General features: G+C 43.6%; 2 protein-coding genes across 2 annotated transcripts in view; both read right to left on the reverse strand.

Annotated features, from left to right (window-relative positions):
* Positions 1-5814, reverse strand: part of CRADD (CARD and death domain containing adaptor protein) — a 68391-nt gene extending 62577 nt beyond the window's left edge. Inside the window, exon 1 of the mRNA XM_084810279.1 lies at positions 5728-5814. The gene's annotated coding sequence lies outside the window, so the exon portion shown is untranslated. The remainder of the gene's footprint in view (positions 1-5727) is intronic.
* On the reverse strand, positions 4039-9392 carry SOCS2 (suppressor of cytokine signaling 2). Its single transcript, XM_084810281.1, has 3 exons — positions 8613-9392; positions 7968-8215; positions 4039-6179 (listed from the first exon to the last, which is right to left on the reverse strand). Exons 2-3 carry the CDS (start codon positions 8098-8100, stop codon positions 5722-5724), a joined length of 591 nt encoding a protein of 196 aa, XP_084666407.1. The 5' UTR covers positions 8101-8215; positions 8613-9392; the 3' UTR covers positions 4039-5721.
* Between the last annotated feature and the right edge of the window lie 9327 nt (positions 9393-18719).

The raw sequence follows: 18719 nt of genomic DNA on the forward strand, positions 1-18719 counted from the left end.
GTGCATAATGATATGGTAATGATTTACTTGAGAGATCAGTATTATGAAGAATTTTTCACAAAATGTATATAAATTGAAATAATTATTTACATTCTGAATGTTTATAAGTAGGTATATCCAGCGTTATGCCAGTGGAGAAATTACAAGAGTTGGTGGTGTTCCACTAACAGTTGCGCAACTGCTATCAGAACTAGTACAAGCAACATCTAGTCTAATGAAGACATAATTAATTGTGCAACAAAATGTGGAATAGCTTGTACAATGGCTTGTGCAACACTTTGTACAACAACTTGCACAAGCAGACACTTTTGACACATGTGCAAGGATAAAAATGGAGTTTCTACAAGTGGAAACTGGAGTTTCCAGAATAACACCATTGGATACGACTCCATTACTTCCTTACTACTTGAATTCACCAGTGATCAGTGTTGTCTTTGCACTGCAGGTAACAAAAGAGGATATCTATCAGATAGGTCTTAGAATCTAGGTAAAATAGACCTAATTGATTCTAAATACATTGTGTGGGAGTAAATTCAACGGCAATCAGTTGTGGTTTCTTCTGTACTAAATATTTTGAATTGTTGCACCAGTCAAAACTAGAGCCAAAGTAATGGCCCATCCTCAAAATGCATTTATCTTTTCAACATGGGTTAACTAGTGGTAATGACGCCAGATTTTAAAGGGTGATCATAGATGGCTTCCAAATTCCACTACAAAATTGCAAGTGGTTCACCACATTAAATAAACTGTATAGCTAAAGTGTTTCTTAAAGGTTTTTACTTTTATGAAATAATAAAGGACTGTGTTAGCATTAAACACTTTTTTGATTTCTTATATGTTTAAGATTGGTAATGTGAAGTTTGTTGCTACTCTTTAAAAAAACAAACACTGATGCAATCAGATTTAATCTGTTAGGCCTAGGTTTAGTTTTCAGTTTGCAATAGAGCAGCATTCCAGTTTGGAAACTACAAAAAAGTGAAATATGAGACTCTACATTTGTTTATTAGAAACACATCTAACTTATCCATTCCCTTACAACAGTCTCTCCCAGTGCCTGTATGGATAGGTGAGAGCTAATTTCTCAATGTTGCTAGGCTAAGGAAAATAACATTATAGAAATGCATTGGGTGTCACCAATACTAAGAGGCAAGTGGTAACTGTCCTATCCTTGTGTCGAAAGACCGGAGAAGAGTAGGAGACATAATCTCTTGCCTATAGTACTCTAGTCCTTCCTCTCTTCCTCACCTAGAGGCCTCTCACCTGGTCCCATCTTCCCCTCCACCCTCCATGCTGGGGATCAGGAGCAGGGGTGATATGTTTTCTGCAACTGTAAGGTGTGGCTACCATTGCTGCTGGCTCTAGGGTGAAGTCAGTGAGCATATGTATGCTCCTATACTGCGTGCTCCCACCAGCCAGTGAGGTTATTTTGAACACAAAAAAACAGCTTGTGGGAAAAGTGTACATATGTGTAAGAGTGGAAGAAACTGCCCGTTAAACAAAGTGTTACATTATTACAGGTTTGGTGTCATCATGATGTCACCACAACTACAAACTTGTCTATGTCATAAGATAGCTCTTCCCAAATTCTGGAAGTCATGCTGCAATTATGATCCTGGCTTCCTAGATGGGAGCACTGACATGGCCCTGCTGATATGTAGCTCTTAATATATGCTATTACTTTGTCCCTTCCTTCTACATGTTTGGCCTGTTTGAAAGAACAATTGATAAAACCAACTTTAGAACTTAAAAACCGGGAAATAGCCCACGTTTTAAAAAGAGAACAACAAAATGGGTTGTATCCAATGTTAGTCTAAGTTAAGCCCAATTCATTTCAATGGGTCTACTCTAAGTAGTACCAACATTGGATACAACCCAATGACAGCATCAGTCTCTTCCCATTTTGGTTGTACATAGCTCTTTTCAGCTAGTTCTTTATCTAGACCGTTAGCCTGGAATTTACTAATTTTAACACATCGATTCATCTTATTGTTGTTAGATTGTTTTTACAGTGCTTCCTTTTATTTGTATTATTGGGCTGATTATGGTTTATATTGATATTTTTCTGTTATATTAAGTATGGATTTCTATATGTGCGTGTGTGTGTGTGAGTGTGCATGTGTAAGATGCTTCAAGCCTGCTTTTTTGCAGTGGGAAACAAATAAATTTAATAAATAATATCAACCAGACACTAGATCACATTTCAAATGTCTCGCCCAAACCAGTGATCCCAGCACTTTCTGTGTTTGTGTGTACAAGCATCAAGATTAGCACCAGCAATCACCAGGCTTTAACGTTTGCCAGTGTTACCATCTTTATCCTACATCTTTGTGTACAGTTCAGGCAGGCCAGAGGCAGTGCTTCCTGCTTCCTGTCTGGTTAGTCCCCGGAGTCCTTTTGTTCAGTGGGCTCTGGGATGTACTCAGCTCAGTTGGAACTGGCCAGGCTGGAGGTAGCACATCTCCCCTTTTCTGTGGTAACACTCTGGGCCAGTGCACATGTCCCCAAGGATTCTTGGGTGTCCTCAGTCCGTGAGCCCCTCCACCCCTCACAGGCCTCACAGATATGGCTAGCAATAACTTCCATGACTGCAGTGTCTAAAATAAAACGTGTGCCCACAAATGACCAAGATGCTTCTATGCGTGCTACAAGTGTAATGTTGCACCTAGTTCTTACAGATAAACTGAAATTTTAGAGGGGTGGGGAGAAAAATGAGTAAAGTTGGACCTATTTCTCTCCCCCTGCCCCCCGACATTGCATATTTAAACGTATGTATATACGAATGAAGACTAGAAAGGAAAAAGTCAGAATACAAATACAAAGGGTATTGGGGCACAATCCTATGCATGTTTAGACAGAAAAAAGCCCTGCAACTCCCAGCATGCCTCAGCCAGTCATGATGGCTGGGGCATCCTGGGAATTGTAGGACTTTTTTTTTTTTGACTAAACATGCTTAGGATTGTACCCTTGGCTTCAATCCTAAACCCACTTACTAGAGAGTAAGTTCTATTGAACTTTGTAGGACTTACTTCTGAGTAAAAATGCACTGGATTGCACAGTAAAATATATGCGGCCAATGTATACATAGTGGAGAAAAGCATATAGACATTTTTCTTCCTCATAATACTAAAACCCAAACGACTGATTAGAAAGTGGATTAGGACCAATGAAAGAAAGTCCATCTTTACACAATGTGTAACTAATGTATAGAATTCAGCACAAGACATACTGATGGTCACTAGCTTAGACAGCTTTAAAAGGGGCCTAAACAAATTAATGGAGCATAGGTCTATCAACAGCTGTTACTCATGGCAGCTACATTGAACTTTCAGGTTCAGTGACAGCATGCCACTGAATATCAGCGTGCTGCGGGGGAAGGTTAGTTACTTCAAGCTCTGCTTGTGGGCTTCCCAGAAGCAACTGATTGGCCACTGTAGGAAACATGATGCTGGAGTAGATGGAGAATTGGTCTGATCCAGCAGGGATCATCTTATGTTCCTAAGATTGCCCAACCTTCCATTTAGCATCCTGACTTCCACTTCATGACTGCTACTACAATATGAATGTTTTTAGTTTATGCCAGCCTTCCCCAACCTGGCAGCCTCTAGATGTGTTAGTCTACTATTCCCATCATCCCCAGGCAGTGTGGCCCATGCTGGGTGAGGATAATGGTTAATGTAATCCAACACATCTGGAGGGCTGGTTGGGGGAAGGCTGGTTTGTGCAGAAATATTTCAGTTATGGGGATTCAAAAACACATTTGATGCTTTTAAATTTTCATGTTGTGGGAATAAATGGTAAGAATTGTAGAGTGCAGAATTTGCTAATACTAATAATAGTCCTAATAATAATAGGACTAATACTACCACCCAGAATGCTAGCCCTATATGAATAATTATACAATGTGTGACATAATGAGATTTATCTTTAACAGGTACTTTTCAACAGAGATGAAGGAAGCAGACAAGTAAATGAAAATGGCATTTTAAAAACTGTACAAGGTCCCTCGGAATGTACAAAACACAGTAAGGACATACAGCCTCTGCAATTTACTTTATTGAATACAATCTGAAATCAGACAGCTACAGCCTTGAACAATCAACAGGCAAACTTGTTTCAAGGAAATAAGAATTTTAAAAATTCTACATTGTAGAAGATAGTCATAAATTGCTGCTATCCATGTCCAGGCATGGAAACCACAACTGCAAGAGTGCAGTCTAGGCATTTATAAAGTCTCGTTCCAGGGAGGCCTATTATAGGCAGTAAATGGGTCTATAACAAAAAGGGAGGCTTTTGACATGCAAACTAAAGATCTTTGCATGCTCTCCTAATGTATCCACTAGGTCCTTGTAAAAGACAGTAAAAATGTTTTTATTTTGTTTTGAAACATAGATTACCATATGTAGAACAGTTCCCATGCATAGAAAGGAGATCATTGTAGCTCAATACAAAGTGGGCAAAATGTATTAGTTCTGATTCAATATGATAGCGGATTTACAATCAGACTCTGAACACCTCTGCTTAGAAGTCTACTCCATGGAATGTCCAAATAAGACTTGGCAGCAACACTAAGCACGCTTATTTCTGAGTAAAAATTGAAAGGTTTGGCCTGTAAGATTCATAAGGTATTCATACATGCAGGGAAGACTGCTAGGTCACCTTTAAAAAGGAAATGACACTCTGGTGCTAGCATGTTGTGAAATAATAAAAAAATCCCCTATGTTCTATGGAGCAGCAATGTTCAGTCATAAAGAAAAATGAGCAAGTTATTAACCTAATGAGTAAATTGCAATTAAATTGTAAGAATACATCATAAGGAGCATCAAACATACTTTAAAATCAGGCAGTTAATCCATTCTCTGCAGCTCTACCAATCTCTTCTATGCTACTATTTTATACTGGCTGGAAATGTATTGCCCAAACTCTACGTTCCCATAAGAGACTTTACAAAAAGTTCATACTGCCATAAATGCACAGGTATTAGTCACTTGCTGCATGGAATCCAGATGTCTACTCTCACCTTAGCCCTTTTGATGTGAAGCTACTGCCCTTTCCCAGCACTCAAAGCCACAGTATTTATCACTGGGAAAATGTGAATCTTCCCCAAGGTACTGTATTGCTATTGTGACTGCTATCGGCAATGCAGTTGGCACAAGGCTCATGGACATGTTTTACATAATGCCTATGACATGACTGTCCCACCCCCATCATACAAAAGTGATTTTCGAGGGCAGCCGTATCATTAAAACAATGTTTGAATTGGGCTTTAGTACTAGTTAATGCAGTAACAGTTTTCATTGGTTCTCAGCATGAAAAACCATTAAGATGTGGGAGGCCTGTCTTTGAGATGCAGGTCTGCCCCAATCACATATAAAGTGGGAGAAATGATTTTAAGAGCACATGGGGTACACAGATGTGGAGGAGTGATGAACCTTCCCCCTGACCGCCAGTATCAGTGCACCTACCATCACAGGTACTTTTCTCAAAGTGAGGTTTAGATACTGGGCATTCAGGAGAAACATGAGGGAGATTACTCTGCACCAAAGCTTTGACTGTGGAACATTAAATCTAAGCTCCCCCCCCCCCAAATGATTAACTTAACTGTTACTATTTTCACAGTGACTTACATGGTATATTTGCGCAGCCGAATGCTCAGGACTTTGATTTCATACAATTGCATTCAGGATTGTTTTCTTTTAAAATGAGGCAGAGTAGATGATATATTTATACCTGATATTGATATTCTTTCAAGAATTCCTTCAGTCTTGTCGGTAAAGGAAGTTCCTGGATCTCATTTGTGTGTCTGTTTATAACTACTCTACAGTGGTGCTGTAGAGATGGAGCTGAATGATACAGGGGTTTATTCAAATAAAGATGGACTGTTCCATTGGAAGGCATTTCAGAGACAGTTCTTCTATCCTTGCACATAAGAACGTAGTATTCAATCAGGTGGACCACACTGTCAAACTGCCGGAGTCTTGATCGAACACAGATAATAGAATCCAGTCGGAATTTACCATCTTGAAATTCTATGCGCAGGTTGGTAGGTCCTGCTGATGTTTTGACTGAAATAGTAAGCAGGTACTCTGAGTGAGAGCTGTCTCTGACCAAGAAAGTCCCTTCAGATGTATCTTGTAATCTCTCCTTGGCTTCTGCAACACTCATGTTACCCCAGTACCATCCTGATAAAAAGGGAAACAAAATCATTCAAGTATCTTAACATTAAATATAGAATTCTTCTAGATGCAAGGAGCATTATACTCCTAAGCTGGCTCCACTGGGGAATTTTGGTGTGAATCATTGTGATACATTAATAGAAAACTGGAGTTGATCTAGGAGATCCCGCAGTTCAAATTACTGCTGAACCAAACACTTACTGGGTGGCCTTGAACAACTCACCATTTCTCACTGTTAGTTTCCCTCTGGGAAATAGGAATAAGAGTGATCCACCTCAAGGACAAAAACAATTATCATTTGCAAGTCCTATGTGCACTTACTCGAGGGTAAGTCCCATTAAACTCTGTGGGGCTTATTTCTGAATCAACATGGACAGAATTGCACTACACAAGTGCTGTAAAGAAGAGAGCCGTACTTAGGCCTGCCCCGTTCTGCAGTGAGTCTTACTTTGTTAACAGCACCTGCTAAAGTAACTTTAACCACAAAGCATTCCAACAATGTTCTGACATATGCAAATTATAAGTGGAAGCACAGGAGCAAAGCACAATTTTATATAATCTTTGCAGATGCAGAGGTACTTAAGACCAACGTTTTCTTGTTATCTTAGGCAAAATAAAATGGAGGCAAAACCACTTTTTATTCAGTAACTTCAAATATTCCCACGTCTGCAAAACCTTCATCTTTTGCTCTCTATAACATGTTACCATTTCATAGGAATAGGGATTTTGCCTTTGTAGCCTAACTGAGCTATTTTTGAAACTCAGTACAAGTAGCAAAATTCTAGCAAATCTCTCTTTTTTAAAAGCCTTACACGGAAGAAAGAAGCTACAAGAGTTTAAACTGATTTCTTATCAAAGGGAGATTCTGCTTGCTACACTGAACAAATTAAACTTGTTTTCCCTCAAAGCAGTTTTATTTTCCCATAGCAAATATTCAGCAACTCGATTTCCTACGAAGCCTGCCCTATATTTTACTAGCCCTTTCATTTAGAGCTATTGTTACCCTTGAAAAAAACAACCCGGAGGGCTACACAACATGTCATATAATCCACACGTAATTATGTGTTCCATTGTGAAACTGGAAAGTCACTACCTGACAAAGTTGTGGAATACTCAACTGTGTGAACGCTCAATACACATTTGTAAAGCTTAGAAACACAGAGTTGCTGTTTTCTCGTCTTCATTCACAAAGCCTCAAACTATGACATGCGGTGTGATTTTCCTTTCTGTTCGTTGGTTAGGTTAGGTCGAGAATCTGAAGGGAAACCTGAAGGGAAAACGAAGGAGCCCCTACCCCTCCTCAGAAGCAGAAAAGGGGGGCTATCTGGAAACTGTTCTGATGTAACACAACCTGCAGGAAAGCAGCAAACTGCACACTTGGAGTGGGGCGGGGGGAGCGATGAGATTTGTTGGATATTTTGGAGTCAAATTTTTGCCCTTCCTCCCCCCCCCCAGCCCCTGCAGGCCTGTGTATACAACCCTCTCTTCCCATTTCAGAACCTGCAGGGTGTTTACATATGAGGCTCCTTCTTTCTGGAACCCGAATTTGTGAAGAGTTTCGTTAATGCGTTCTTTTCTTTTTGAACACCCTTCAGCCCCGAGGGTGGCCGATTGATCGCACGCCCCTGGAAGAATCACTCCGGTTCCAGGGGCCACCGTAGGAGCGAACCCAGCTCCTTCTGTCTTTCGAACTACATGGTGGGGGGCCAGGGGAGACTTTTTCCGCCACGGGCCGGGCGTGCCCCCTCCTCACCCGATTCCCCCCGTCCCCCATTGTCCCCACCGCTGGCTTACCTGCGCGCCTCAATTCCCGCATGGCCAAGTCCAGGCGCTCCACCTCGGAAGGATCTGCCGCCGCTCCCGCAGCCTCCCACTGGGGCCCGGCCCTGTCGGTGCCATCCGAGGATTCGGCCGAGCGCAGGGTCATTTGGGGGCAGAGACGGGGGAATCACCACGGGAGGGGAAGAGCATGGAGCGGGTTGCCCTGAACCGAGGCGGCCCTGGCGGCTGTCCCAGCCCCTCCGGATCCCGCCCGCAGCAACCTGCAGCTCGAGAGGAGAGCCCGCGGCCGGTTAAAAGCGCCCTTGCATGCCGCTGTCCGGAGGTTTCTACTTACAGAGCATCTCCTCTACGGAGCTCTCTTTGTTGCCCGGGGGGAGGATTTCCATCTCTCCCCCCTGCCCGTCCTTTGTCCTGATGCCCTCGCCACACGCGACGGGGAACGGGGATCGCCCACCCTACAGCAGCCAGGAGGGAAGGGGAAAGAGCCCCCCCCGCCGCCTGGGCCAGGCCCGGGAGGTCGAGATCCAGCTCGCTCGCTGGCTTCAAGGTGCGGCGCGTTCTCCGCGCTTTCCAATCAGGCTGGCTGCTGTCGAGGAATCACGCGGTGGGCGGCCCCGGGGCGAGCAGGGAGCCGCGCGCGCTGAGCCCAGCTCTTACCTTCGCCCCCGCCAGCCAGCCGAGCCCCGAGTGACGGGAGATGCTTGGCTCTCCTGCCCGCCCTCTTCGTTTCAAGGGCTTGTTTTTCTTTAACGGGGAGGCCGAAGGGAGCGCGGAGGCAGGCGCGCGGGCGGGCGGACAGGCGCCCGCTCCCACCGCGGTGCCCGACCTGGCTTTTGCTGCGAGGCAAAGGGAGAGAAACCGCCGGAGGAAGCCAGCGCCGCGTCCGCGGGAGGGAGAGCGCCCGCCCGGCTCGCTCTCGGCGGGGAAGGCGAGCCCGGGTTTATTATTCTCTGCAAGGGCTGTTACTACCAGGGGCAGGAAACGTGCATGTGACGCCGAGCAAACAGCAGCAGCAGGAGCGAACGGTCCTGGCGGGCACGAAGGCTTTTCTAGCTGGCGCGCACGCCGCCAGCCCCACGGCCCGCGCTACGGAAGGGGGCAGTAATGGCGAGGCAGGCATAGCGAAGAGGGCGGGACGCACGTGCGGGGCGCCCCCGCCTCCACTATCTATCTATTTGCTCCGGAGCCTCTGCGGGCATTGAGGTCGGCAGCTGCCGCTCGCCGCTGGCAACGGGGTGGGGAAAGGGTCCCGTGCTTCACAGGCAGCGGGGCGACACCCCGACAGACTTCAGCGCGGAGGAAGCGAAGCCCGCGGCCGCTCCGGCGAGGGCGCGCCCCCGCCCCTTGCTCGCAGCTCCCTCGAAGGGTGAAAATGCAAAGGCCGCTTTCCAAGAACTTTCCAGGAACCGCGTCACGTGACGGCCGGGCTCCCGCGCCTCCGCTTCAAATGGGGCTCGCCTTGCAGCCGCTCCTCCCTCCGCGCAATGGAGGCGGGGGGAAAGTCGCGCGGTTGCAAAAAAAAAACAATGAACGGCTGTCGCCCTGAATAGCAGCCTCTCCCTCCTGCCCGCCCGCCTGCCCGCCTGCCTCCTTCCCTTTTGAAAATGGTGGAGGCAACCGCCGGGAAGCAGAGCAGACCGGCCTCGGGCCGCGCCAGGACACCCGGTGCCCGCGGCTGACGGCGTTGCCGGAGGAAAACAAGCCATGCTGTTCTGGTGGTTGTGGTATCTGTTGTGGGAACGCTGTGAAGGGCAGGTGCTGCGGGCGCTGCGCGTTGTGGGGTCGTCGTGTGGGACGCTCACGGTTCTGGAAGGAAGGGGCTGATCCTCGCTGTGTTTCCTGGAAGGTTGTGCGTTAAAAACAAACCCTTCTGGGATGTGCTTGTGGTAGTTCTAGGGTCTCCGGCAGAGACAAGGAACTGTTATGCTAAGTCCTGTCATTGGTTAACAGTATATCATTAATAAGAGTTCCTACCTTAAAGTGCCTCAGAAAATGGGTCGTAGCTGGCCACCGAGTTTAACACCCCCCCTCCTCCTCCCGCGCGCGCGCCCCATGGGATAATTGTCGCCATTTCTCAAGGGCCTTAGGCACGGACAATAAATGGGTCCTTGGGGTCACGAGGAGTCGAACACGACTTAACGACTGAACAACAAAATCCTTAAAAAACAAACCAACCAAGCAAACAAAAACACGTTCTGCAACAGCAGGGAAGGAACATAAACGGAAATGGGTTGGAGTTAAATATGGCATCTTTTTATTAATTTCCAGAGGGTAGCCATGTTAGTCTGTTCCATGAAAGCTTATGCCAGAATACATTTGCTAGACTTTAAGGTGCCACGGGACTCTTTGTTCTTTTTATTAATTTGTGACACACTAACAGGACAACTCTATCCATGTTTACTTGGAATTAAGTCTGACTGAGATCAGTGGTACCTGTGCTTCTAAATAACCCTGGGAGCTTGGAAATAAAGAGTCCAAGCTTCCAGGCAGCCTTAATGGTGCACCAACCTGCCACATTCATGGCATTTTTCCTGGGGGGTCCAGATGACACACTGTTAAACTTGCAGCCCTGTCATGTTTCCTCACAGCTCCTTCTGTCTTTTTTTTTTTTTAACCAGGAAAAAAAACATTGAGGAGGAAAAAACATACTCCACAATGCCTTTTTGAATGGTAGCTCTAAGAGCTCTCTATCTAGATTAGAAGCAGCTAGAGTGTCCCATGTGTACCTTCCTACTCCATATGACCAGGCACAGATAATCTGCTAAAAGTTCCATATTCTATCAGGTTAGTGGCTGCCGTGGAGAGGGCTTTCTCAAGGGCAGATCCTAAATTGTTGGAACCAGTTACCAGTTGAGGGTCACCAGACTTGGGGCTTGTGTAGCCCTTTTTAAATGGACTTCAAATACTTGTTTAGATAAGGCTTTTGTGGTTAACATGCCTATCTGTTTTTACTGGGTGCTTATTTATTTTTGTTTTTCTTATAGTCTGCTTCAGATAGTATTGATTTTTTAAAAATGTTTATTGGTTTTATTTTTGTTCTCTGGCTTGAGAATTGTTATTGAAAGGACAACCTATACATTATCTAAATAAATAAGCAAAGCAATACTTTTGAAATACTAAGGACGCAATCCTATGCATGTTTAGACAAAAAAAAAAATCCTACAACTCCCAGCATTACCCAGCCAGCATGGGTGCCTGGGAGTTGTAGGACTTTTTTTCTGCCTAAACAAACATGCATAGGATTGTCTCCCAAGTCTATGATCCCAGTATGCTTACTTGAAATCACTGGGGCTTTGTTGCCTGTTAAGCCTACAATCCTTGGCATACTTACCAGGAAGCAATTTCCATTAAACTCCTCTGGACTCACTTTTAAGTAAACATGTTCAGAATTGGGCGTTTTTTAAAAACAGATATTGGTGCTAACAAGTGGGGTCCTGTAACAAAATGCTGGTGCATACCCCTGCTGTGTGTGTGTGTGTGTGACCTGAGCCTGTGGGTGTTTAAAAAAAATCCCCAAAGGTTAGCATCAAAGACAAGAGTCACTGCTTTAATTTGGGTCGTACTTTATGTGCAATTTTTTAAACGTTTTTGAACATTTAAAAGAACAACCAGTCTGCATGCAAATCAATGGAGCATGCAATTAAGGGCTTGATTTGACCTGGGAAGCGGTCTGAGAGGATAATTTAGGGCACTATCCTGTGTTTAGAGAGAAATAAGTCCTACAATGAGGGAAGCGAGAAATAAGTCCTATAATGAGAGAATGAGATCTGAGAGGACAATTTAGGGCACTATCCTGTGTTTAGAGAGAAATAAGTCCTACAATGAGGGAAGCGAGAAATAAGTCCTATAATGAGAGAATGAGGTCTGAGATGACCATTTATGGCACAATCCTATGTTTAGAGAGAAATGTCTTATATATTTTATATTGTTTTATTGTGTGCCCTTTGGTTTTAATTTTTGTGAACCGCCCAGATTGCTTTGACTATTGGGCAGTATAGAAATGCAATAAATAGGTCCTACAACTTCCAACCTCCTGTAGCCAGCCATGCTGGCTGGGGAATGCTGAGTGTTATATGACTTTTTTTCTGTCTAAAAATGCATAGGATTGTGCCCTAAGTAGATTGACCTTTAGTGCAACCTGAGAGGTATTGGAGATTTTTGATTGGGAATCCAAGCCAGCCTCAGCCCCACCTCTGTCCTGCAATATTAACAATTAACTACATTATATGGAAGCTGTAAGCTACTCTAGCTTTCTCAGCACAGCTCTCCAACCTCCAATACAGGTATAACAGTGAAGTGCACTACAAGGTTGTTGTATATCATTCTCTTAGCTCAACTTGCGTGGGATAAAAACCATGAATAACATTGCAGGATTGTTATACTTCCTTGGCTTCAGCCCACCCCTGACCTGCAAAGGGGTGTGTGTGTCTAATACCACTAGACAACACTGTTGGGTTGTTATAAACTATTCACAGCCTGATCTGCAGTGAACTATATTGCAGGGCTGTCTTAACCCACTCTCTCCCCACTTTCCAACTTGCAATACAGAGGATGAACTACATTTGCTTTGGAATTTACATATCAGGGTTTTTTTCAAACAACGTTTCACACTAAATAACTGAAGTAGAAGAACAGAAATTACATTCTTTGCTGCTGCTCTTGGGGGTTGGGGTAGACATGTTGGTGCCCAGTCCCAGCTACATTAAAATCTTGGGCAACTTTCACTTCAGCCCCTGGGGACATTTAAAAATAACTTCTGGGTGTGACACAGGAATCACACAAGATAATGAGATGGTTCTCTTGGTACCCTCTTTCCAGCCGCTCCATTCTATTTCCCCACCAATCCAGTTGTCAGATTCTCCCCGCCCCCCCAGTCTTTCAACATTCCATGCCATTTAGTTATTATGAAGCTGCTTGGGGGATCTCCCCTTAATTCTTTCCCTTCAGCTTTACTGTACTTGTGCATACCTTGAGTTACCCTGAGTTTGCTGTTACCTTTTCCTTGTGTGTGGATGGTGCAATTTTAGCTACATAAGAATGAGCATGGGATGACTTGAATAAGTATATATATAAAAAACAAGTGGAACCTTGCAACAAAAGGTGTGGAGTGATTCTCTTCAGGTTTCCAGCCTCTCCATTTTCCTCCCTCCATTTTGTTTTTTTCCTACTCTGGGTTTTTTCAGGGGGTGGGTGTGGTGGACACATTTGTGCCATATCCCAGCTACATATAAATCTCTGATATCTCAATTGGTATCTATGGGTAGCTTTCACTTCTGTCCCTGGAGACATTTAAAATAGCTTCTTAGTATGAACCAGAAAATTACCTATCCAGACAATGAGATGGTTCTCTACACTTTTTATCTCTGTGTCTCTTCCTTCTTCTTCCTTGTCCATCCACTCCATTCCATCACCCCTCCCACCCAGTTGGGGGGGGTTCTCTCCATCTGTCAACATTCCTTACCATTGATTTATCATGGCTGTTTTTGGGAAGGGGGTGTCACTCCTTATGTTTTTTTCTTATGGTTTTCATACCCCTAACAAGCTCAGGGTTACCCCAAATCTGTTTATACCCCATTTTTTGCATGAGTGATATGGTTTTGACTACATAGGCATGGGGAATTGATATTAGAAGGAATAAGTATTAATTTTCTATAAGAGGGATAGGAATAATTTTGAAAGAGGCTTTTGCCTGAAGTCATCATACAGAGAATAATATTTAACTAGCTTTTGGTACAATTCAAGACTGCTATGGTACAGAGTAAAAATGTGGACTTCCATATTTTTAATGCTTTGGTAGAATCATATAAGTTGGTTTAAATTATTTAACTTTCCACTGGGTTAAGGACCATAATTAATAACCATAGCTCTTTAGAACACATAACCTCCATGCATGTATTCTTCCTAGCACTAGCTAGTTAAAGTGATACACTTTCTCTAAATCATGTACTGCTAGGTATTCAAATTATGGCCCCAAACCTATACATAATTCCTTGGAAGTAAGTACCACTGAATTCTGGAACATGCCACTTAGTAAATTGCACAGGAATGGGCTGAACATCACAGTTTTACATTAGTGAGAATCCACAGTTGGGAAATAACTGTATTAGGATCAACGAAATGTCTCAAAATAGTGTGCAAACTTTTGAGTTCTCTAGAATGCTTCATCAGGCTGGATGGTACAAAAAGAGAGCAAAAACAAAACTCAAATGCTTGCACACTATTCTGTAACATTTTCATCCAGTTTTGTCCAAATACAGCTTTTTTTCCCCAACTGCATTCTGTAGTGTTTTCTTATGGACCAACATGGCTACCGTTGCTTTTTATGAGTGAGAATGCATTTTTCTGAAAATAAATTGCATTAAACATATGAAAGTACATAAAGGAATTCCTTATGGGATATACACATCTTAAACTTTCTACTTAAGTATGCCATTACGAGAAGGAGATTAACTACAGTTAATTTCAAGTAGCTGTAATGTGGTGACAATGAGGTTACACCTAAATAACTCTAATTTTAAAACATAATTTTGCCTTCCTGTGGACAAAAGCTCTATAAATATTCCTGAGGAACTACCTACTTGTTGGGGTCTACTAGTAACTAGAATTATTGTGGGCACTATAGGGTGTTCAAAGGATTTTTAATGTATTTTATGTAGTAGTGTGACTGAGAACTGTTTGCTCTTTCAGAACTGCATTTGTCTGAAATGCTAACAGCATGGGTTTGGTTTTTTTTTAAATGCAAAAATAACTTTTGACTACTAAAATAAAGATATATAACCCTGGACCCACACAATGGGAACAAATCTGGAAAAGATTGCATTTAATATGATCTGGTTTTAGATTTTTTTACTTTTCCATCATCCCTTCTGATTCATCCAGAAAAAAACTCTGCCATGTATTCTGAGACAAAATTGTCCTTTAGCATTTGTGGAATGTGAGCTCATCCGTTTTTGTTTATTAATAACTTTTTAGATACAAACTACATCTTTAAACTTTCTCTACTGTTGCTGCATTAGTTTTTCATGATCCTTGGTTTGACTTTTTAAGAAACTTCTCCAATTAGCTGCTGAAAAGATTATTGGAGTGTCACCAAAGGAGGATTTCCAGAGGGTGGCAAGCCTGTATAGAAACACAGAGGAAGTTTTAAGCAGAACGTTGCTGTCTCTCAAATTTAATTATAGAACAAATGGTATTATAGTATTGACAGGATCTTTTTGCAACCAGACTATATTAGGCAAGTCATGGGATTATGAAGGCTTTTAATTGACATAATTCTAACAACAGAATTTACTTTAGCTTCCTGCCTCTGCAAGAATTAAACGTACTACTGGAATACAGAGGACAAAGAGCTTACTCTAGGGTAATAGCAGCTGGCAGATCCGGTTCTTGATACTTCTAGATTTAGCAGGATTGGGGTGGGGGCTGCAGGGGGCAGGAGAGGATGTGGAAGTGAGCGTTGGATCCAACCCTAAGGCTGCAATCCTATATGCACTTGCCTAGGAGTAAGTCCCATTGAACTTAGGTATGCATAGGATTGCACTCTCTATAAACTTTTTTTGTGGCATGACTACAATCCTATGCATACTTACCTGGGAGTAAGCTACACTGAACTCCATGATGCTTAATTCTGAATGCATAGGTTCAGCTTGTGAAACGCACTGGGCTTTAACAAAGGATCTTATTCAACTGGCGTTCAGATAGGGTTATTTTATGAATGGAACAGAAGTGCTTTATGTATGCTGCCTTCTAGTCCTTGGAAAAGAGGTTATGCAAATCAGATGCATAATTAAATACAAGCATTTTTAGACTAACTGAAAAGTTTATGCAGTATATGCATCCTGGTACTTGAGATTTTCTGCAGATTATGGCAGGCACCAGAGGATTGCTGAGACTGTTCACATGTTTTCTCACTTAAGCAGAAATGTTTTTCATAACCAAAGAAGGACAGCAGAATACTGCAAAAACATATCAACTTTACTGAGATTGTTTTCCTTTTGTTCCTGAAAAGTATGCTGAATGAATTGGGCAGCATGTGCACATGAAGTTGCCTTATACTGAAGGCCAAATTAAAAGTGATGATAAATGCTAAAAAAAACAAGCAAGTAGCAGCATCTGGGGGCAGTTGGGATTGCAGCAGGAAGGGAGAAAGAGTTTACCCCTTTCCTCTCCCTGCTGTAGTTCTGATGACAGTTGTTCCTCTGAAGTTGCTATTGGCTCCAGAAGGGGGGAGTTCCTCCCAATATAAATAGCGCTGCCAGATGAGTGACTTTCATCAGGATTGAAGCAGAGGAGGAAAGGGTTTAAGTCACCGGTCTTCATTATTTTTCAAGCAAGTGCCACTTTGGCTCCAGGCACTGCCATTGAGGCTACTTGAGAGCCTTTCCTGGGCTACAGGGAGCCTCTCCTCTCCCCCACACCCCGCCCTGGTCAAATGGTGCTGCAGTGTGCCAGACTTGGAGGGAGACCTTTTCAGGCCTCTCCTCTTCCTCATCAGTCAGTCCCCAAGTCACAGGCAATCAAATTCTGACGGGCTCACTTTGGTCCTTGGATTGGGATGGATCTTTTTCTTGTCTCTACTCGCTGTGCTACAACATCTCTGAGCGTGGGTTCATTTCGTGGGCCCCCTCTCTCACTGACCTGCGCATTCAATTTCCCCTCCAGCATATGTACAGTGCACTACTCCAAGAAGCCACATTGCTTTTTGATTGTTGGGCTCCACCACCAACTCAGCAAATTGGCTGATTGCTCTATTCTTCTCACCCACCACATTACAGCTGATCAGCCCCCAAACCTCTTCTGGTAGCCCAAATCACAGCAGCCAGCCCGCTGCTAAGGCAAGCAACAAGACAAGGTTAGAAGTCCATTGCAACTGCAAAAAGACAGTGAGAGAGTGAATGAGAGAAGGAAAGAGGTGGCTGGGGGTCACCAGTGGCCCTTTGGCCTTGCAGTGAAGAATACTGATTTCAGTGGTGATACAGGAATTCAACCTAGGTCCTTCTAGATGCAACTCATATGCTCTAACACTTAGGTAATTTTATTTTGTTATACTAAAATGGAACAGACTTTGGCAGTGTTGAACTGGCTCCTCTTGGGGATGTTGAACAGTAGCATGAAAACAGCACCATTTTACATATTGTGTGGTATTAGTAATAGGACTATAAACAGTCATCGTTAAGGGTTTCTCGGAGTGTGGGTTGTGACCCCTCTGAGATTGCTGAAATGGAAATCTGGGCTTGCAGGCTGAAAATGAGTGGGCCAGGGAAGGATTTAGGAGAATGGGGAAAAGGTGGAGGAAGCAGTGAGGTGGTACAGAAGTATAGAGATACATAGGGGCTGGGCAGTGTGTTAATGACACAGGCTGTATATGTAGGAAGTGAACAGGGAGGAAATAGGTGTGTGTGTGTGTGTGTGTGTGTAGCCTAAGTGGGGGAACCCTATCGTATTTCTAAGGGCACGATCTAGTAAACTTAAAAGGGAAATCTTTTTTTTTTTTTTTAAGAAACTCTGGTGCAGAGTTTACACATATACTAGACCAGCCTGAGTTCATATACAGTCAGGGCCAGAAATATTGGAACAAGGATAACTGTTTTGGCAGTTGGCCTCTGTACACCACCACATTGAAGTTGAAAGGAAACACACCCAGATGGGAGCGAAGTTTGGACTTTCAGCTGTAATTCAAGGGGGTTGACAAAAGTGGGGCACTAACCATTCAGAAAGGACAGCCAGTGGCATACACTCCCCCCCCCATCATTGGTGGCTCATAAGTAATGGAACGAATGGCTGACAAGCAGCTGCATGGCCAGGTGTGGCCTGTTTCCTGGGTACCCCATGACCAATCAAGCAGATAAAAGGCCTGGAGGTGGTTCTGAGTGTTACACTTGCATTTGGTAGCTGTTCATTGGAACTCCCAACATGAGGCCCAAAGAGGTGTCCATGCGAGTGAAGGAGGCCATCATTAGGCTGAGGAAACAAAATCAACCCATCAGAGAGATAGCAGAAACTTTGGGAGTGGCCAATACAACAGTTTGGAACATCCTGAAAAAGAAGGAATGAACTGGCAAGCTCAGCAACAGCAAAAGGCCTGGAAGACCATGGAAGACAACTAAAGTGGATGACCGCAGAATTTTGCTCATGGTGAAGAGGAACCCTTTCACAACATCTAGCCAGGTCAAGAATGCTGTTGCGGAGGTAGGCATGTCATTGTCAACATCTACAGTCAAGAGACGGCTTTATGAATGTAAATACAGAGGCTTCACAACAAGGTGCAAACCACTGGTAAAGCTCAAGAACAGACAGGCCAGATTAGCCTTTGCCAGCAAACACCTAAAAAAGCCTGCCCAGTTCAGGAATAAGATTCTTTGGACTGATGAAACCAAGAATAACTTGTACAGAATGATGGGAGGAGAAAAGCATAGAGAAGGAAAGGAACAGCTCATGATCCAAAGCATCCCACATCATCTGTCAAACATGGTAGAGGCAGTGTTATGGCATGGGCATGTATGGCTGCCAATGAACTGGGTCACTGGTGTTTATTGATGATCCGACTGCTGATAAAAGCAGCACGATGAATTCTGAAGTGTATAGGGCTATACTTTCTGCTCAGATTCAGCCAAATGCCACCAAACTGATAGGACGCCACTTCATATTGCAGATGGATAATAACCCAAAACATACAGCAAAAGCTACCCAAGAGTTTTTCAAGGCAAAGAAGTGGGATGTTCTTCAATGGCCAAGTCAGTCACCTGATCTCAACCCGATAGAGCA

Source organism: Heloderma suspectum, chromosome 7 (genome assembly GCF_057233095.1).
Source record: "Heloderma suspectum isolate Gila_16-S chromosome 7, 16-S_ref, whole genome shotgun sequence".
NCBI classification, from domain to species: Eukaryota; Metazoa; Chordata; class Lepidosauria; order Squamata; family Helodermatidae; genus Heloderma; species Heloderma suspectum.